This window comes from Trichomycterus rosablanca, chromosome 21 (genome assembly GCF_030014385.1).
Source record: "Trichomycterus rosablanca isolate fTriRos1 chromosome 21, fTriRos1.hap1, whole genome shotgun sequence".
Classification (NCBI taxonomy): domain Eukaryota; kingdom Metazoa; phylum Chordata; class Actinopteri; order Siluriformes; family Trichomycteridae; genus Trichomycterus; species Trichomycterus rosablanca.
In genome coordinates, this window is record NC_086008.1 from 5,360,032 (window position 1) to 5,383,075 (window position 23,044).

The following is a 23,044-nucleotide window of genomic DNA, read 5'->3' on the forward strand; positions in this document are numbered from 1 at the left end:
TTAAGGAATGCACTGCATGAGTGGTTACAGGTCATTTTAAGCATGCTGGAAACAAATAGCTTGCTGAGCGTTGCACACTACATCAGCGCTGTCACCGGCACATGCCAAGCCTAGTCGCTGACCATGAAGAAACTAGTGCATCTCACCAGTTTGATCTGATGACTGTAAAAATTTTAGTGCAATGTAAATAGTGTGTGATGTAAAGCTGTAGAAGCATGTAGAACATGCAGAGAAATCGTACCAAATTGTAAAAAGCAGGTTTAATGTGCAGTTACTTGTAATTAGAAAGGGGCTTCATAATATCCCAATATTGCTTTTTGAAGCATTGCAAGTCAAAACATATGCTTAATCCAGATCCAGATCCAGAAGAATAAATTAATGTGTAGAAATGCTGATTCAGCAGGATATAAACATTATGTTCCAGATTGGCACTTTACTGATCCCAAGAAAACCGCCTGGGGAGCTGAAACAGTCATACACTAATGAAATCAAACCTATGCACTTACTTTAAGAGCTTATTAATTAAAATATGATTTACTGCAGAAAAATTGAAAATGACACAGGACTAAATTGGGGTTAAGGGTGTCGTGGTGGTACAACTGACTTTACTTAGGCTTCATTAGCCAGCAAGCGGCAGTTAGCTTTCTGCACAGCACCCCAACCAGCACTGAATGACACCTTTATTGGCTTTAATGAAATCTGGACTTATATTTTCAGTATGTATTTGATCTGATCTGCCATTTCTAAGATTTCAAATATAACATATTTTGGCATTTGTCCTGTTTTAAATGAGCAAAAATATTAATGGTGACAAATGTGGAAACAGAACTGATAGTATCCTGTAAATGTAGCATATCTGGCCATAACTGTGTAGATGTATGGTTTAATGGGGGGTCTTGGTATGTACTCGTACCCCATACTAATATTTGAACTTTTGTGTATGAATAAAACATTAAGATATTTGGCAGACACTTTACCCCGAAGCAGCTCAGACTGATAAATGATACAGTCCTGAGCTTCTGTAGGTAAAGGGCCGTGCTCACGGACCAGGGCCAAAACCTTCAAAACTGTTTGTTTACTGTTTCATGTTGTTTTCATGTTGTAGGTTACATATTTTTGCTGTTTTACGTTTGATGAACCTTTCTATAACACAGCTTTAACTAATCAGCTTAAAAACTCCACACCCACACACCAGTCTGTTTATTAAGCAGAATATCAGACTTTGTCATGACCACCTGGCAACCCTCCGCATTTATTTTTTAAGAAATCCCCCTTTTATCAGTACTTTACATGCAGCTTTTTTCTGTGTGTATTGATGTTTTATAAATGATTATACGAGTAATTAATAAAGGGGGTGCAGGAGCCTATCCCAGCTCTCAATGGGCACAAAGCACACTGAAACAGGGTGCTAGTCCATCTCAGGGCAGTCACACACACACACTCTCTCTCTCTCTCTCTCACACACACACACACACACACACACATATGCTCACTCACTCACTCACTCACTCACTCACTCACTCACTCACTCACTCACTCACTCACTCACACACTCACTCACACACACACACACACACACACACACACACACACACACACACAAACAGACACACATACAAGAACAAACCTAAGGAAAGTTATAGTATCTTCAATTAACATGACTGCATGTCTTTAGACTGTCGGAGGAAACCGGAGCTCCTGGAGGTGAGAACATGCCAACTCCACTCAGAAAAGACCCCACCTGGGAATTGAACCCAGGACCTTCTTGCTGTTAGGAAATAGTTCTACACACTGAGCCACCATGACACCCTGAATCCCAGCAAGCAATAATAAATTGTAATGTAATTAGGAAGTTACACAGTAGCAACGTGTGTCATACATTTCCATGTGCTCAATCCACAAACCGGTACTGATTAAGCACACTATATAAGACAATAGAGTGTGATTAGAGAAACTGTATGATGGTTTAAAAGTCCGCTAAAGAGTGCAGTCGTAAATTAGTTTGTGTACGTTCAATTAGCAATAAAAGCTTATTGCTAATTGAACGTACACAAACTAATTTACGACTGCACTCTTGCGGTGAAACTGAAGACTTTAAGAAGATGTGCCACAGCTGTTTGTGTACACAGACTCATGTAAGTGTTTCACATTAATATAACTTGACAACTAGTGGTAGTTCTATTTTTAGAACAAGCACAGTGAATGTGTAGGATGAAGTTGCAAAGCCTGATGAAGCCTGGTGCAAAATGGCAAGACAGAAAGTGCTCCGCTAATTCAACATGATGAATTATTGAAAGCTCTCCCAGTACTCCTGAGAAAAAGTCTGGATAAAATATGTATAAACTGGTGAGAGGGAGAGATGGAGCAAGGAGAGAGAGGGGTGCAGAGGACAGGAGGGGTTCTACATGACGAAAGAGGCCCATCTGATGTAAATAGCTCACTGTTTAGTGACAAATTAGCACATCAGGACAAAGGGTAACTCATTTAATAACAGATAAAAGCACAACAGAGGAAATACCTCAACAAGGGGAAAGAGCCAGAAGCGATACGAATGCACCAAATTGTAGAGAGAGAGAGAGAGAGAGAGTAAATTGATAGTGGCTGATAATCAGATGTGAAAGCAAAGGAAGAGATATATTGAGGAAAACAGCGAGAAACAGGAGAGTAGAAGCAAGTGGAGGCAGAAAGAGGGATTGAATAATGCTTTCATTTGGCTACAGGATGAGCTGTAAAAGCCTGGCCCCCGGGCACCCGTTGTGCGTTTGCTGTAATTGGATGACGGACCGAACATGAGGATGAGTGTGCTCTCTCTTAGAACATTATAATCCCAAGAAAGCTCTTCTCATTACGTTCTACGCTTATGGGCAGTAAAGCAGTCCAGAGACAGAGAATGTAAACGGTTAATAGATTTCTAACTGAATTTGAGGTTTAATCTGAGGTTTACAAGACTCAAAATCCACCTCATTTAAGCTTCTCATTTAAGTATTACAAAAGCATCCAGCTGTCCAAAATCACTCATCAAACCAAGTGCTCGGTGGGTAGCACTGTTGCCTCACAGCAAGAAGGTCCTGGGTTCGATCCCCAGGTGGGGCGGTCCGGGTCCTTTTTGTGTGGAGTTTGCATGTTCTCCCCGTGTCCGCATGGGTTTCCTCTGTGAGCTCCGGTTTCCTCCCACAGTCCAAAGATGTGCAAGTGAGGTGAATTGGAGATACAAAATTGTCCATGACTGTGTTCGATATAACCTTGTGAACTGAAGAACCTTATGTAATGAGTAACTACCATTCCTGTCATGAATGTAACCAAAATGTGTAAAACATCACGTTAAAATCTTAATAAACAAACAAACTTTATTGTCATTGTATATAAAATACACCAAAATTTTGTGTGCTCCCTGGAAAAAAGAAAAACAAGAACATAGGCTGTTGCATACACACACACAGACACACTAAAACAGTGAAATACACACCACAATTAAATCCTCAAATATTAAGGTCTAAAAGTATAAAAAGAAAAAGTATATAAAGTGTAGCAGCATTACACATGTACTAATAATTGCACATTTATGGAGAACTGTAAGTCACACCATGACACTGATTGCATTATCCGCACTAGTCTGCTACAAAAGACATGAGACAGAGGGCGTTGGAGAAAGCTGACCCATCTGTGCAGCCAACCATTGCAAACCAATGACTATATAGTGACGTGACTTGCTGTCACATGACCATTTAAAAGCGTAGATTATATTAGTCTAGAAACCACATCCATGTATTTTAAGTGTTTTGTTTTATTTACTTATATTGGACTGGAAATTGAACAATTGAACATTGGTGTGAAGTTTAAACAAACAAGCTGCTCCTGTAATTAAAAGCATCACGTAAGAGGATGTGTTAACATGTATACAGTAAAGTTATTAGGCAAGGTTTAAATAAAATTTAAAAATGAAATACAGTATATAAGGTGGCTATATAGTGAGTGTAATGCATACTATTCTGAGGGCTGTACAGGACTGGAAGTCAAAAATGACATACAATAGTAACAAACGTATTTCTTGGTGTTTTTTCTGGTACTAGATAATTATATATATACATATTTTAGCTCTTTAATAAGTTTAGAGTAGAAATATTGTAAATTTTCTTTAATTGTCTTTTCATAAGTGATTGTTCATAGCTGGTGACTTTTCTAAGCTCAAATAAAAAAGGTTAGTTTGATTACACCCATTACCTTTATCCATCCAATGAAAATTTTATGCACACCCACAAAAAACCCAAGGAATTTCTATATATTTCTCAAAGAACAGTCAGCTTCAGGGAGGACACACTTCTGTAGACGTCATTGGTATGGGCCAGCAGCAGTGACCTATGGATAAATATGTAGGAAGTTTCCCCCATGGACCAGCAGTGCTGACCAAAGGTTTGCAACGACCTTTTGGTCCAGGCCAGCGGGGCTGGTTGTAAGATAGGAAAATGGTAAAAATGACGTAAAACTGTGATCCTTGCCAAGATTGGGGGAGGAACATTTATCACAATGGTCAGATGTGTTTTGTTAATAAAATATAAGAATTTTATTAAAGAATGTCATTAAAAAAGCGAAACCAGTGATGGTGTCAGTCATAAATTGTGTGTTTGCCTGAATCGTAATGCAATATTAATTCCAGAGTGTGGGCTGGAGTTGTTGTTCTGCACGATCTCTCTCGGTCCTGCTGTTTGAGCCACCTGTTAACTGTAACTAATCTTTCTGCATATTTATTCTAAGAGTGTACATTTGTCTATGTTATCTCTTATGATAAAACATTATTTGTGTACCAACCGATCTCTGCCAACAGCTTGAGGTATTCACTAACATTTTATTAAGTTGCATTCTAAAAGTATAAGATATTTCTGAATATTCTTCTTTAAATTGTTAGCAGGTACATTTAAAAGTTTTTAGCTTGAACTTGATTCACTGTTGTGAAAGGAACCAGGATAAAAATGACCTCACGCTAGGTCACACACGACCATGTCACGGCTGGTTAGTGTCTGCCTGTTTCAGAGGAAGGCCGAAAAAGAACAGACCTCTACTGTTCCGTCAGTGACACAATAAAACGTTTATTATGGCACCACGATGCCAGTTTAATTGCACCCAGTCAGAATCGAGCTCCTGATAAAAGGAAGAGTGTGTGCAGGGCGAGGATCAAAAGCAGGAAGGGTAAGTGATACATTATGTAAAGCTGTTAATAATTGATTTCTCCATCCTGAATTTGCACTTCACATCCTGCAGATACTTCTAATGGGGACAAATGCCAATTCTAAAGAGTGCCAATCCCTGGATGCTTCAGTAAGAAGTAGTTGGCAGTGCAGGCTTGCCAATTAACCACTAGAAAAGATTCTTGTTTTATTATGAGAGGAAAATTCAGCAGGGAGCTACAGTTCATTAGCAAAATGATACAGTCTGGTTCATAATTTTCAGTTTTTAAGTATTAAACCAGCACATAACCCCTCGAACGCATGTGATGCCAACCAGCTCTTCTTTTTATCAGCCAGTGGCGGACTTTATGTCTTGTGACATCACCCTGACTATGCAGTAGGTGAAGCGGTTCCAGCTGCAGTGGAGTGGTCCCCTATATAGCCTTCCCTTCTATATCCCTTATATAATGACCAGTTGTGCCTGTAGAGCGCCTAACCACGCCGGTGGCACAGATGAGACTCTAATCCAGGTCGCAGCATTAGTAGGCATATTTCTGCCTAAACGTTAATGTAGCAGTAAATCCAGTTTTTATGGTTTCTAAATCATTTTCAGTCATCTGTCCCTCAGGATAAATAAACTTCTATTAAAACATGAGTCTTTTCTTTCAGTTAATTCATTACAAACAATAATATAATGTCTCTAGGAATTTAAATTCTGACATCAATAATGCATGAGCTGCAGGAGGCTTTCGGAACATTCTGTAGCCAGTTGTGTCGTTTTAGGACACTGTGAGGTGAAGCAGAAGGAGAGGAAGTGAATACGACCTCTGTGTGAATTAATCTGTGATATAAGCTTCATTTCTGCTTAATAAAGGGATTATTTTATTCCTGCTGCACAGAGAGAGGGAGAGGGACTGTGTTACTGGAAAGGTCACAGCAAAAAAAAAAAAAAAAAAGAGTCCTAAATGACGCAAATGGTAAAGAGGTGGTAAAGAGACTGAATGAATGAATGAATGAATGAAACTGGGTCCGTCAGAGAGCAAAAGATGAATGAAAATAAAGACCAGAGAGGAAACGGGGACAAAGAGACATATATAAAGCGTGATTTTTGTTTTTCTCTGGCTTTTGGTAGGTCTGGCACACACACCTACGTGCACACACACACACACACACATATACTCTAACTAGAATGCAAATATAATAAAACAGATCCTTCTTCTCCAGCCCTTTTTTGACTACATCATGGAACTGGATATGGACGTTTGCCCTTGCCATGCACATTCACACACACATGCCAACACACACACACACCGGTGTGCAGGAGACCGCTAATAAGTGCTGTTTGAAAAAGGTCACGCTGTGCCCATGCCTCTTTGCTGCCAGTCTAACTTTTCAAGCTTTCTGTCTGGTTCTGGATACGCTTACTTTGAGTCTGGGACTGACAGCTGTACAGCGGTACTTTGAAACTCAACGTCAGTTGGTTCTGGGAGTGGTGTTGAGTTTAAGAGGCGTTGAGTTTTATGGTATTTTTTCCCATAAGGATGTATGGGGAAACCTGTTAATGCGTTCCATGTTCCCGTTAAACTGCATATATTTTAGGCTTATGTAAAATAATGCGGTGGTTTTTGACACTTATACACTGAAAATAACACATGTAAGATAATAAACACTGAAATACAATTAAAAAAACTGTTAAAATAAATAAAAAATATAACAAAACCGGCACTTAACTTTTACTTCTATATTGCTTCCTTAGCTTCTTAATTGTGGAGATGCTTGATCTTGGAATACAATGAACAAAGCAGCTGTTTATTGTTAATTTAAAATTAAATAAATAAATGTGTAAAAAAGCTGGACACATTGAGTTTAGGGTAAATGTCGGTACAAATTTCTCGGCGAAGGGCGTCAAGTTTTAAAGATTTTGAGTTTAGGAGACGTCGAGTTACAAGGTACCACTGTATTTACTAATGAGTGAGTCTCCCATATTAAAATTTAGCCATATCTTGGACGGGTAACCAAAGTTGGCTTTTGTTTCAATCTTGCAACATCCTTAATCTAGTGGTTTATTTTAAATAATAGAAATGGCAAAAACGTGTGTGCTGTCTGGTTATGTCTGCGTCTGTGTTTCACTACATTGTCCACTTGTCTGTCTGTGATGCCCACTGGTCTCTGATCACCTTTTCTATCTTTGGAATCAATCTGTCTCTGTCTGCCTTTTCACTGTCACAGTCAGTCAGTCTTTCTCTGAAGCCAACATCCGTACCAAAATCTGTAATTCTTCAGTCTCTAACTGCCATTTTGCTTTGTTTTTGTAAACCTCTATATGTTGACATTTTGTCTGTTAATGGTGTCCAGTTTGTCTTTCTCAGGTGGCCGCTTATCTCTCTTTCAAATGTTTTTTTCTCTTACAGTTTTAGTGTCTGTTTTTCTGTCTCTCTGTCTGTAACCTGTCAATCTTTAACTGCCACATGTTTATACAGTCTGTTTCTGACTGGTGTCTGTCTTCTTTTTTTGATGTTTGCCCCTGTCTTGGCCTTTGATTTGTACAGTCATCCCTGTGGTCTGTTTGCATTGTTTTTAGATTTTACTGTCTATTTCTCGCTAGTCTGTCTGTCCCTCTCTCATGCAGATTTGTCCTTCTTCTCTACCTGTCTTTTTTCTGTCTTGATTGTCTCTCTTAATAACAGTTAGTTTGTTTCTGCTCGTTAGGATGCCAGTCTGTGCTGTCTGTAGCTTTATTATAACTAGTTTTCTCTTAGAATGCCAGAATGTCTTGGCCAGCCTCCTCTGTTGTCTTTTTATGGTTCCAGTTTATGCTTGCTGTCTGTCTGATGGCTCTCTGCCTCCTCTGTAAACTGTCGCTCTCTGTGTGATGTTGTTTTATTCAGTACAGACTGTTTTCTAAATATATGTTATTTCTTCTCTTACCTTTCTGCCTGTGTTTCTTATATGTTTGTCACTCATGGGGGATTTCTCTGCTGGCCCTTTTTCTCTGGTGTCTGTATCTTACTGGTGACAGTCTGACTGTCTATATGTCTCTGTTTTAGTCCTTTTGTCTTTTTTGCACCCAGATCATGTTGTTGGTTTATGGTCAGAATTTCTCATCTGCCCTTTTCTTCGTTTTCTTGCTTTTTGAATGCCTGTCTGCCTCCCTGCATTTAACCTTTTGTCCTTTCTCTCCAGTCTCACTGTCTCTCATTGGTACCTGTCTGTCTCACCGCCTCAGTCTGGCATTTTCTTCCTGCATCCATGAGCTGCTGCTAATCAGCCAGTTTCATCAGAAACCACTCTCTTATTAAGCTGCACTGCCATCACGCTTTGCTTGTGTGTGTGTTAAGGTGGAAAATTGATTGTGCTGTGTGAAGGTGGTGCAGTGTGTAAGTCTGTGTGTGCAGCTAGACTGAATTCTAATGCTTTTCAATGAACCATCTTTGTTCTCACAGTTTCTTTAACATAATGTTGTATCTTTTGCTGCTGTGGTAACACAAAGCTTTTTAGATTTAACTGAAGGGTTTTATTGCCGAAATTCAGAGTTAGTACTGAGATTAACCTCAGTTTACTTCATATCATCGTTTTAACTGTAACATTACCAACTAACAATGTGTAATAAAAATTCTTGACCTGCCTGGTGACTCTTAGTGAGTCAATTAAGGCATAATGAGACATTACAACTTCAACACCAGCTACTGTTCTTCTATTTTAGAATATAAAAACTACATTTTAATGTTTCCCTCTATTATTCTTGATGGGGTTTAAAAGCTTACAGTAACATTTGGCCTTATGTATTCTGACCACGTGGTCTTAATGTGATTAAAACAACGTGATTAAAACAGTATTAAAGAATTGAGGAACCCCTATAGCATCTCAATACCTGTTGGACACATGCAGTGTGAGGTCACCATGAACTTTTACACCTACTGCCTTTCTTATAGAGGGACTGTGGTAGACTAGTTGGTTGTTGGTTTGAATCCTGGCTCTGCCATGCAGCCACTTTTAGGCCCTTGAGCAAGGCCCTTAACACTCCCACCAGGATTGGAGTTGTGCACCCCTGTTCTTTTCTAAACTGTTAGCTAATACTAGAGGGAATAGCACAGTGATGGGGAATTATTGCTTAAGAGACCTAAACAAATAAATTACAACATATAATAATTTCTGTGTCATGCTTTGTCTGACTTCCTGTTTATCAGTGTTTGTTTGTGTCCTCACTCACAGTTCCCAATGAAAATGTATTTGCACAAAAATCTGGAATACAGCTGATCGTTGTGGTAACTACACACATGCCAACACACTGCTGGCACAGGAAACCTGGCACAGACCAAACTGTTTCCTGACTGGCAGCTAAAATTGAGACATGATCAGAGTCGTTAGGACTTCTACACCAAATCATTTTGTCAACATGTGTGTGGGTGTTGGGGTGTGGAATGCTCCAGAGAAACTGGAAAGTCTTATTTTAAAGGTGGAGATAAATGACAAGTTCAATGACAAGGGCAGATAAAGTCTGTTCTTCTGTCCTTGTGTTTAGTCTTTCTGCCAAACATCTATTTATCCGTCATTCCTTTCTTTAATCCATCCTCCCTCTGTTCTTCCTGTGGTTTATCCCTCTTCTCATACATTCATCTGTTTGTCTCCATCATTCTGTTTGTTTTCTCCTAAACATCATGATAATATTCCATTTCTTCAAGCTCATTCATCTCTCATTTGTACAATCCTTCCTTGTATCCCTCCATTGGTCGATCAGCCATATATCATTTTATCATTGCTTCCTTAAATCTGTCCTGTCATCTCTCTTTTTCCTTCAGTCCATCCTTTTAGCAATGCGTTGCACTGTCCCCTTATCCATCCTTCAATCCATCCATCCATCCTTCCATCCATCCTTCCATCCATCATTCAGTTCATCCATCCGTCCATCCATCCATCCTTCAATCCATCCATGCATCAATCATCACCATACCTCCATCCATCCTTCAATCCATCCATCCATCAATCCATCACCATCCTTCCATCCATCCTTCCATCCATCCTTCCATCCATCCTTCAATCCATCCATTCATCAATCCATCACCATCCTTCCATCCATCCTTCCATCCATCCTTCCATCCATCCTTCAATCCATCCATCCATCAATCCATCACCATCCTTCCACCCATCCTTCCATCCATCCATCCTTCCATCCATCAATCCATCACCATCCTTCCATCCATCCTTCCATCCATCATTCAGTTCATCCATCCATCCATCACCATTCTTCCATCCATCCATTCATCCTTCAATCCATACTTCCATCCATCCATCCATCCTTCAATCCATCCATCCATCCATCCATCCATCCATCCATCCTCATCTTTTCCTTCTATAATCTGTCCTGCCACCCATTCCTTCTGCCAAAAATGCTCTTGTTCTTTTATCCATGGTTCTATTTATTATTCTGTTTGATAATCCATTCCTCTTTCCTACCTTTCTCTTTCATCTAACTATTCATTGCTTTTGCCATATTTTTTCTGTATTTTTAATTCATTCATTTGTCCTTACATTGCTTCTGTTTATCCATCCTGCTAAACATGCTCCTATCCATTCTTCCATTTTTGTTTTTCTGTCCATCCTTCTGCCATTTTTCTGCCACACGTCGATCTACCATAGTTCATTTCATCAACCCCTCCTTCCTTTCATTTGTCTTTCTCTCCATTCACGTTCTTATATAGGTCCATATGATGCCAAGCAGTTTTTCATGCGTCTACAAACATACAGACTTAAATAAGTTTGTGTAAATGGCTTCTCCCAGTGCTGTCAGAGCTGTGACTCCTGATTCATCATGCTTTTTATAGTTAACAGGCTAATCCTTAATGACTCTTTTCACACTCATTACAGGGAGATAAATTAGTCACTAAATGAACACAGGTTAATTAACCTTTCAGTTAGATAACTCATTTTTTAAGGATGCCATCAGTATAATTGGGCTCTTGACAGTTTCATGTTGAAGAGTTGGATTTGTAGGTTGTCTGAAGCGTTTTGATTACTGACGAAAACACAGTGACATTAATCCAGTCACGTCACTGCTAACCATGGGAGGAGGTGAACCTGGCGTTGAGATAGAAGTGTGTACTGGGAGAGTGTTGTTGTCTGTTTCTCCGGGCAGCCTCTCACCCATGAGATGCTTCTTCATTAGAAAACCCCTCTGAGCCCGAAACCTCTTAGTAACTGCACTACCATCTGCAAAAACAAACAAAAAATTCCTGTATTTCCCCTCCAGTCTAATTATTGACGATTCCCTGTATGCAATTCTTTTGCCACTTGTTCACCCCTGTAAAGGCTGAGCTGAGCTGAGACTATCACATGCTCCCTCCAAGCAATGCACAGTTGCGGGCTGCATCTTTTCACCCGCCGGGAGCGAAGGCCATGAGGGCCACATCATGCATCCCGCAAATCATTTATCTCTATTGCAGGCACCGCAGCCAGACAGCAGCTGTTCAGCGGGTATGAAATCCTGTCACCTGCTCCCTCAGGCACAGCCAATTGTGTAGGATTGGACGTCCGGCCAGGTCAATATCACAGCCTGGGATTTAAACTACAGAGCTGGAGACCCTGAATTAGCCTATTAGATTCATGCGCCACCCAGCACAGCAGTTGTGTTCTTCTTTTCACCTTAGAAGTGAACAAAATAATTAATTTGAGTTTTCTGTGCTAAGGGTTTTACTTAATTTATCCCCAGGAACACCAACATGACTGGCTATTTCTTTTTTTAATTTAATTTTTTATTTTGTTTATGCATTTTCTCCTTTTTTCTCCCTTTTGCGCGTCCATGATTCCTCTCCACCAGTGCCGATCCCTGCTCTGATTGAGGAGAATGAAGCTAACCCACGCCCCCTCCGACACGTGGGCAGCATGCCGTATGCATCTTATCACCTACACTTTGACGAGTGCAGTGCAGCTCAGCACTGTGCACGGAGAGACACACCCTGAGAGCACTCTTTTCTCATCTCTGTGCAGGCGCCATCAATCAGCCAGCAGAGGTTGCAACCGCATTAGTTATGAGAGAGAGACCCTATCTGGCTTAATCCCATCCCTGTGTTTTTACCGCTGCGCCACCTGAGTGGCCAACATGACTGGCTATTTCTGAGCCGGGCTTATGGTCTTGCCTTAATAGCTTGCCGCCATGTTGAGGGTATTCCTGCCTCGTGTAATAATTAGACCTCTCTGCCTAATCATCTTTCTAGTCGTGAAATAACAGAGTTGCTGGATGCACAGATCATGTGGGAGTGTTTTTTCAGGCAGAAGATAAACCGAAGCCCCAGAGACCCTGTTCTTCAGTAATCTCTGTTCTCAAGTCTGTGGTCCAGAGGGACTCCAGGGCTGTAAGAGCTGCTAATGATTAGACGTGTTGGACTATCAGCAAAACTCAGTTTTAAAGTTATGAGTCATTTTATGAGTGTAATGTAGTTATTGTCAATTAGTCATGTTACATATAAACTTTATAACTGATGTGTGAAAATGTACCAGAGTTAATTATATTCCGTTATATTCTATTTCTGCCAGAAGAACAAACAGGAGTATCAAAAGAACGTTGCAATTAGAAACCAGATGAGAAAATTGGCCAGTATTATGTAAAAAGACACTCATCATTAATTAATTATGAAACCTTCAAAGAGTCCCTAAAGAGAACTTGAAAACTCCTCCAGACAGTCACTGGAGGTAAGACTCGAACCTGTACCTCAGGACCTGTTTTGGCTCCTTTGCCAGTGTCGCCTTACAGCAAGAAGGTCCTGGGTTCAATTTACCTTCTGTGTGGAGAAAGCTCAAATCCTTACGCTCGCCCATTTTTCCTGCTTCTAACACATCAACTTTGAGGATAAAATGTTCTCTTGCTGCCTAATATATCCCACCCACTAACAGGTACCGTGATTAAGAGATCATCAGTCAGTGTTATTCACTCCACTGACCTAGATTCACTCTGCCCTGACCTTCATATCAAAATTTGGCACATGATCTTGGTATGTGCTGGATGTTGATGTTAGGGTTTTAGGATGTGAAGACGTTACTTTGTACTGCGGGCAGAGCCTGCAGTGGTTCCCCTGTGAGTGAACATGTTGACTGTAGTGTAAATCAAGTGCATCCCTGAGGGAAATCTCTCTTACTGGTTATTTAGGGGATGAAGAGGAAATCGATTCAGGGCGAGTTCCTTTAGAGCTGCTGACCTGCAGCATGCACATGACTAATAGAGCAACACGTCTTTTAGGACCAACACTTTTCATTCCATTAATAATCCTCCACCTAAATACACGAGCGTGCGCTGCTGATATCCGGACTTTATTTACTCTGATACGTCAGTGGTCGTGTTAGAAACTGAGCACTAATGTAAACAAATCTTTCCAGTCAGTCGTTGCTCTATTGGATTACAATGTTTATGTCCATTAGGCGCTTCCTGCGAAGGAAAGGCAGGAAAGTCAATAAATATGTTTAAGGATATTAAAAACGGAGAGGTCTATGAAAGATCAAACATCGGAGTAAATAAATCTCCTCTTTGCTGAACCTACAGCATTACGAATATTTGTGAATGTTTTCTTACTCTGTTTTGAATTATTGTGAATTTACGTTACTCGTTATTTAATGCACAGATAAAAAAGCTAAACTGGAATATTTATTTATTAGAATTTTAACGCCATGTTTTACACACTTTTGTTACATTCAGGACAGGTACTTACCCGTTACACAAGATTCATCAGTTCAAGTCTTTTAATGTCCCCTCACCTGCACGTCTTTGGACTGTGGGAGGAAACCGGAGCTCCCAGAGGAAAACACACAGACACAGGAACATGCAAACTCCACACAGAAAGGACCCGGACTCTCCATCTGGGAATAGAACCCAGGCCCTTCTTGCTGTGAAGTGATACTGAGACTGATCTGAACACCAGAACTTGTGTGTGCGTATTGGGGTTGCTCATATGGAGCATAGCATGACCAGAACCAAAGAGAGCCACAGACTCTATACTGTAATAAAACAGCTTCATCGTTTGTAATTTTGAGTGTGTAACAGTTCAACTGTTTATGACTTGAATAATATAACAGTATTAATAAAGTTTTATTGTTTTGATTAGAACTGTCACACTTCACTTTTGTACTCAGAGATAAAGCCTGCACAGTGAGTCTCATTTCAGAGAGAGAAAGAGCTTTGTAGCCTCACTCTCAATTCAGATTGTCAGCTGTTGGAAATTAATATGAAGGACATTTTAAACCGACAGCATTGACTGAACAACGACGTCTGTGTTGGTTAATCACTAACATATTTTTTGAGAATGAGAAAGTAGAAGCTATTATAGCTGCATGGAAGGTAATGACATTTACAGTTATGGCATTTAGCAGATGCTTTATTCAAAGCGACTTACAACCCTCTGATCACTAGTCCAATACCTTAACCACTGAGCTACCACTGCTGTATATACAGTATATATTAATGCAGCAGTGGTAGCTCAGTGTATATATATACCAATTAGGCATAACATTATGACCACCTTCCTAATATTGTGTTGGTCCCCCTTTTGCTGCCCCATACACAACAAACTGTGATGCAATGTGTATTCTGACACCTTTCTATCAGAACCAGTGTTGGAGATGCTCTGACCCAGTCGTCTAGCCATCACAATTTGGCCCTTGTCAAACTCGCTCAGATCCTCACGCTCGCCCATTTTTCCTGCTTCTAACATCAACTTTAAGGATAAAATGTTCACTTGCTGCCTAATATATCCCACCCACTAACAGGTGCCGTGATGAAGAGATAATCAGTGTTATTCACGTCACCTGTCAGTGTTCATAATGCTATGCCTGGTCGGTGTATGTATATGGCACCCACAGGCTCTGGTGTTGTAGTATGTTATTATGCAGGTACTTGTTTGTCTACTGTGAATCATTGTAGTGTGTACTATTACTTTTGATGTATGTGACAAGCTACTGAGGCCTTAATTTACTTCAGGATTAATAAAAGTATCTCTGTCTGTCTGTCTGTCTGTCTGTCTGTCTGTCTGTCTGTCTGTCTATCTAAATATTAATGGTTTTGATTTGGGATGTCCATTAATTTAATGTTCATCAAAGGCAGCTGTCCACATACTTTTGCCCATAAAGTATGTTTTTACCATATTGTGCACCTGTAATATATGTCATTGATGCAGTCTTTTCTGTCATATGGTTCAAATAAAAAAGCTGGATAGTGATGAACACAATCACCTGTTGTGTTAGCTGTGTTTAGATAGAGCTTTTATTTTTGTTAGGTTTTGAACTGTGTCTGTGTGACATTGAACTGTGTGTGTGTGTGTGTGTGTGTGTGTGTCTACACCTTGCCTGAAGGACAGGATTAGACAGACAGTCTACTCTTAGATGCATTTGTCCTCCTATAAATAATGGCCGATCAGCCTCTCACATGCAAATTGAGGACTGAGGGAAGTGAGGAGGCATTTTTTCACTCCCTGATTTGAATGTGAGGGCTGTTTGTTATTCAAATCAAATGCCTTCAAAATCAATAAGCAGTGGAAATGTAAGAAAGTCACGCAGGCTGTCTGTGGACAGTGATGTTTAGTGGTGTGTTTGCTGACTTTACTGTTCATGGTTTTATAACTGAAGCGTTGTTGTGTGTATCAATCACGTCTTTGTGTGTGTTGTGATAATTATGCAAGCCAGCGTTGTTTGTCGTGACCTTCAGAGAGTGGGACGAGGGCGAGAGGGATGAGGATGACTCCTCACATACTTCCTTCATATTTATACATGTGGATTAATGGTTGCTTTGTGGGATTTGGATGTAGTGAAAACTAGTGATGAGCAATCATGACAGGTTTATCGGTAGTGTCCCAAGACTCATGTTCAAGTGTACAAAGTTGGGACAGAGGATGTGGCACAGATTATGTTGTTCTGATGTACAGATGAAGTCAGACATTTATGTACATCTGCAGAGGACATTCGTGTCAATCTTGGAATTTTATTCATTTTAGCAACTGTTCCCCCCCCCCAATTTTCTCCCCTAATCTAGTCGTATCCAATTACCCTGATTACACCTTCACCGATACAACCCTCCACCGCTGACTGAGGAGCCTCACAACTGACACACGCCCCTTCCGACACGTGTGTAGTACCGTACTGCATCTTTTCACCTGCAGATATATTTCATATGCAGATCAGACTTGTGCACAGAGAGCCACACCCTGATCAGTATTATTCCCCAACTCTGCGCAGGTGCCATCAATCAGCCAGCAGAGGTCGTAATTGCACCAGTTATGAGGAACCCGGTCTGGCTGATCCCAGCCTGTGAGCTAATCGTTGTTCATGTAGCCGCCCAGCCCAGACGGATGGCAGAGCTGAGATTTGATACAATGTATTGGAAATCCCAGCTCTGGTGTGCTAGCGTATTTTACCGCTGTGCCACCTGAGCAGCAGATTTGACACCTTTGAGTTTTTATTTTTTTGGCGCAATTCTGGTTTGAACTTTGACCACCGTATTTGGCAAAATTAGTTTTAGCCAAATTTGTTGATTTCCTAAAACAAACTGTTCTCAATATGGTTGAGGTCGGGATTATTTTTGAAAGCCATTCCAAGTGCATTTGGCAAATCTGCCTTTCTGTAAAACTGTTTTTAATAAGAGCAAAACTGTTCTGCTTTTGTACTTTTGTATGACTTTAAATCTTCACTATCCAGGCTGTTTCATCCGCTAAAATGTGGGCGTTCACTCTCTCCTGTAGAAATAGCAGAAGCGTCAAAGTGTTGTGTTATCCAAAGCCTTATCCTAATTTTACCTAAAGCTATCATTATCATCATTGCTACACCTCCTCCACACTCTACCAGAGTATACAGAGCTGTGCCGGGACAAATTTAGCTCTCCGCTAAAAGAAGCACTCCTGCTGACACGGAGACCTGCAACTATTCTTCTAGCTGCGCTGAAATAAAAGCAAGTTTGTGCTGCAGGCATGAAGTGTGCCGCCTCCATTATACAGGTCATTGCTGTGGGTATAAGTGCTTACTTGAACTGAAAAATAGGATTTTGAAATAAGCTGTTCTTAGATTGCTGACTGTTTGGGTATATTGACATTTTTAAAATTCAAGGGATCTCACTAATACAAGAACTAAACAATAGTGGATGTTACAGCTTATATTTGTGATCATACCTTACTGAGCTTGCATAAAGAATTTAGTTAGTCATATTATAGAACAGGCATACATATAGTTAGATGGATGGATGGATGGATGGATGGAAATAGACAGATGGATGGATGGATGGAGGTGGATGGATGGAAATAGACAGATGGATGGATAGATAGATAATGGAGATGGATGGATGATGGAGATGGATGGATAGAAATAGATAGATAGGTGGATGGATGAATGGAGATGGATGGAGATAGATAGAGATGGATGGATGAATGGATGATGGAGATAGATGGATGGATGGAAATAGATGGATGGAGGTGGATGGATGGATTGAAATAGATGGATGGATAAATAGAAATGGATGGATGGATGGATGATGGAGATGAATGGATGGATGGATGATGGAGATGGATGGATAGATGGATGGAAATAGATAGATGGATGGATAATGGAGATGGATGGATGGATGGAAATAGATAGATAGATGGATGGATAATGGAGATGGATGGATGGAAAGAGATAGATAGATGGATGGATGATGGAGATGGATGGATGGATGGATGGATGGAAATAGATAGATAGATGGATGGATAATGGAGATGGATGGATGGATGGAAAGAGATAGATAGATGGATGGATAATGGAGATGGATGGATGGATGGATGGATGGAAAGTGATAGATAGATGGATGGATGATGGAGATGGATGGATGGATGTTGGAGATGGATGGATGGATGTTGGAGATGGATGGATGGATGGAGATGGTGGTTAAGGTACTGGACTAGTAAGTGAAAGGTCGCTGGTTCAAGTCCCACCACTGCCAGGTTGACACTGTTGGGCCCTTGAGCAAGGCCCTAAACCCTAAATTGCTTAGACAGTATACAGTCACAGTACTGTAAGTCACTTTGTATAAAAAGAATGTGCTAAATGCCGAAAATGTAAATGTAAATAAGGAGCATTTGGCAACCCTAAATGTATAAATGTGGGGTAGCTTTTAGGAGTAGGTAACTGTACATTGATTACTTTTAATGCTTTAAAATCATTTTCTGCTGCTGCTTAACCTGATACACACTGAATAAGCGACAGGTATTAAAATCCAGACGTTCATTTTGACTTTATGAAGTGTGGATTAAGGTGAACTGCTTTATCAGTAGATTGTGTTCCTTCAGGTCAAAATTTAAGTCTACAGTATATTTGCATACTTTTTTCTAACCTGCTGACACACAGAAACCAGCTGCTTTGCTGTGTGTGAGTGTGTGTGTGTGTGTGTGTGTGTGTGTTTAGTAAAATGCTTGGCTCTGAGTTTCTTCACTCAGCCTTCAGAACCGTCCACTGTCGAATTATAGCTCCAGACTACTTAACTGCTGAAGACGGCAGATTTAGTAGCAGACACTGGCCGTCTGGTGAAGTGGGTGACCTTTCTGGCAACCAGTTAGAGCACTGGTTTTATCAAATTGAATTAATTCAGTCAAAGTTCACAAGGGATTCAGAAATCAATGATTAAATAAATTCTTTCTCTTAAAACAACTATTTATAGTAAATTATTTGAATCAGTGCGGAAAGACCAACAATTCAACTGTTTTCTTGAACAGCCAAGTAAACTTAATGTTTTTAAAGCAGCGTGTCTATTTTTTTGCAACACTGCCCTGGTTTTGTTTTTGAGAATTAGAGGCAAAAGCAAAAGACAAAGTTCAACCTGCTTGTGTGCTGATTGATTGCTCAGAGATTAGATATCAATGAATATGACAAATATGTCTTCAACATAATAAATGGTGTCACAAAAACTCTTTGGAGAGAAAGTAAACATAAATCTAGTGACCTAAATACATTACAGTTATTACATTTACTTTAAGTGCTATAAATTATTGCTATTATTTTGGTTATAGGCCTCACTGCTTCATCACACTTCATAATTCAAAGCATGTGTATTTGAAAGATGTTTTTCCTTGCAGTCAGCAAAGTGTCTCTTTACAAACCATCGCCCTCAGTCATTTAGCAGGTCAGCACAACTGGGTCTGTGTTTCCCGTCCACTTTTTAATCAGCTCACGCCCATGAACTCTAGCATAGCTTGAGGCTTGAGCTCATTAGTTACAGGGAAGGTTTTGGGCAGTTGCCTACTCCACATGGGAGCCAGAAATGTCCTTCCTGGCCGCTCAGGTGGCGCAGCGGTAAAAACACACGCTGGAACCAGAGCTGGGATCTCCGATACGTCGTATCGAATCTCAGCTCTGCCTGCCGGCTAAGGCTGAGCGGCCACATGAACAACGATTGGCCTGTTGTTCAACTATCCGGATGGGGTCTCTCTCTCATGACTGGTGCAATTACGACCTCTGCTGGCTGATTGATGGCACCTGCACTGAGATGAGAAAAGAGTGCCCTCAGGATGTGTCTTTCCGTACACAACGCTGAGCTGCACTGCACTCGTCAAAGTGTAGGTGATAAGATTCATATGGCATGCTGCCCACGTGTCGGAGGGGGCGTGGGATAGCTTCGTTCTCCTCAATCAAAGCAGGGATCGGCATTGGTGTAGAGGAAGCATGACGCAATCGGGCAGTTGGACGCGCTAAAAGGGAGAAAAAGGAAAAAAAAACAAAAATATATATAAAAAAAGAAATGTCCTTCCTGATAAAGTTATGTAGTGCAATGTATATGTATATGTAGGGCAGTCGTAGCCTAGTAGTTAAAGTAATGGACTAGTAATTAGAAGGGTGCTGGTTCAAACCCCACCACCACCATGTTGCCACTGTTGGGACCCCAAGCAAGGTCCTTAAAGTCCTTGTATGCACTGTAATCATTCAAAAACTAAAAGTCTGAATGCTATAAATGTAAAATATGTGTTTGTGTTACAGTGGGTGCTGGCGTTTGAGATCTTCATCCCACTGGTCCTCTTCTTCATCTTGCTTGGTTTGAGGCAGAAGAAGCCAGCCATCCCTGTAAAAGAAGGTAAGAGTGGGGCAGAGAGAGAGATAGAGACATCAGAGAGTGATCATTTCTTTACCCTAATGTATAATGTATAATCCAAAACAAACTGCACATTTCATATATTTAAACGTCTATGTAATTGTTGCTCCTACAGTGACTAAATGACACGTTTTTGTTGTACTATGTACACCGATCAGCCATAACATTAAAACCACCTCCTTGTTCCATTTTATCAGCTCCACTGACCATATAGAAGCACTTTGTAGTTCTACAATTACTGACTGTAGTCCATCTGTTTCTCTGCATACTTTGTTAGCCCCCTTTCATGCTGTTCTTCAATGGTCAGGACTCTCCCAGGACCACTACAGAGCAGGTATTATTTAGGTGGTGAATCATTCTCAGCACTGCAGTGACACTGACATGGTGGTGGTGTGTTAGTGTGTGTTGTGCTGGTATGAGTGGATAAGACACAGCAGCGCTGATGGAGTTTTTAAACACCTCACTGTCACTGCTGGACTGAGAATAGTCCACCAACCTAAAATATCCAGCCAACAGCGCCCCGTGGGCAGCGTCCCGTGACCACTGATGAAGGTCTAGAAGATGACCAACTCAAACAGCAGCAATAAATGAGCGATTTTCTCTGACTTTACGTCTACAAGGTGGACCATCTAGGTAGGAGTGTCTGATAGATTGGACAGTAAGTGGACACGGTATTTAAAAACTCCAGCAGCACTGCTGTGTCTGATCCACTCGTACCAGCACAACACACACTAACACACCACCACCATGTCAGTGTCACTGCAGTGCTGAGAATGATCCACCACCTAAATAATACCTGCTCTGTGGTGGTCCTGTGGGGGTCCTGACCATTGAAGAACAGGGTGAAAGCAGGCTAAAAAGGTATGTAGAGAAACAGATGGACTACAGTCAGTAATTGTAGAACTACAAAGTGTTTCTATATGGTAAGTGGAGCTGATAAAATTGACAGTGAGTGTAGAAACAAGGAGGTGGTTTTAATGTTATGGCTGATCAGTGTAGTAACTACCCCACACACCCACGGTGCATAGTCTTAATTTGTTTACATGGATGAAGCTTCTGCTCTGATGTATGAAGTCATTGTTCGGCCAGATGAACCCAAGCCCTTGGGTGCTTGGACAGATGAAGCCCATAGATAAAAAACATGTGAGCATCAGTGAGCACTAGAACTAGCCTCAGGTGAGGGTTTTAAAGCCAGGAAAGATTCAATTGGCCAGGCAATGTTGATTAAATTTGCTGGTAAAACTAAACAAATTAGGGCTTGGATTATGTGCAAGATGTTTCCCCAGCAATTGAGGCTATTGGTTATGACCACTGAGTCTGCTTGCGAATGTTTTAAATATGTATAATGATGTCTCACATCCTTTATTATCTTTTATCATCACCAATTTTTACAATGACATGAATTTATTTTAACTATTTTGTCATTTTTCTGTTTGTAAACATTCCTTTGTGACCAACACTGGGCTCTGCCCAGCTTGGTGTTCAGCCTGTGGAACTGCAGCTAGATCTTATAACCTATCCTAGTGTTTTATTTTATGTAGGTAGTGTTAGTCCGGCTCCTGAAGCCTACATGTGGTATTGAAGCATGTAAAAGAGATCTAATGCTCTGAACGTATTTGAGAGATTGGAAAAGGCTTTGCTCTGACTGTGATGAATTCACTTTCTGATGGTTAATAGATGTTATCCTCTTTCGTATGTGCCCAGGCGTATGTGTTATTGTACAACTTTGCTAATCTGTCCATGATTGCAAAGATTGTTTGGCTTGAAGCCAGTGCCGTAGTGTGTTTAATGGTGGTGAATTGTATGATCCGTCGCAGAGCGTCCTCATTAGTCTCCATCACCACAGTGTCCTTTTGTTTTCAATGCTGGATGAAATCAATCATCTTTTTTGTCTTCTTTTCTTGTATTTTTGTTCCTTTCTATCATCTGTCCTTCTCTCTGTCTACCTGTCTGTTCTTCATGTTACATGTTCACTGCATGCTGGACCAGTGTGTAAGTCAAACCATTGTTTTTCATGAGTGTATCAGATTTATACAGTTTATTTGGTGTGTGTGATCTGTGCTGCTTCTTAATTCTGCTGTGTCGTGGCGTGGGTACTAATGTGTGTCCTAGTGCACGTCACTCTGTGGGTGTGGGTGTGGGTGTGTGTTACCCCGGTGGATGTGCTGTCTCTAACGGATCATGTTTCATAGCTAATGGTGAATTTAATGAGTCACTTTACAGACATCAAAACACTCACACTGTCATTTAAACACAATCTCACAATACATCTCTGGGTAAGTGAGTATAATCTAATGTTTATGTGCACACTAATGTACCTTTATAAACCTGAAACAATGTACCATCAAAGATTTTACTCAACATTACTTACTACCAACATCTCATCCATCTTATATAAAGCCAGTGAACTCTGGGATCAGCTTGGTAAAAAATGAACCTTGTTTGCCATGTAAGTTTGCTTTTTTAGTTTTTAGTTTTTTACCAGAAGTACAAGCAAGTAATGGAAGACTGTCACCCAAATTCTCCATTAATAAAAGCCTTACTCTTTATATAAATTCAATATTGTAACTAGTCTGTTTATCTACGAGGGATCTTCATAAAGTGTTTGCACTTTTATACTTTGGATGGGAACGGTGAGGGTGGGAGGAGTAGTAATTGGTCGTGTCTAAGAGACTGAGAGATCCTTATAGTCCGGATTTAGCACCATTTGATTTCCACCTTTTTGGACGCTCAAAGAAGCTTTAAAGGGAAGAAGATTTTCATGTGCTGATGATGTGAAAGCAGCAGTGCATCAGTGGCC

General features: G+C 40.5%; 1 protein-coding gene across 1 annotated transcript in view; it reads left to right on the forward strand.

Moving 5' to 3' along the window:
- The window catches only part of abca2 (ATP-binding cassette, sub-family A (ABC1), member 2), an 83,944-nt gene that overhangs the window by 10,398 nt on the left and 50,502 nt on the right, over positions 1-23,044 (forward strand). The window contains exon 2 of the mRNA XM_063017777.1: positions 20,133-20,226. Coding sequence (XP_062873847.1) covers positions 20,133-20,226 — 94 coding nt within the window. The remainder of the gene's footprint in view (positions 1-20,132; positions 20,227-23,044) is intronic.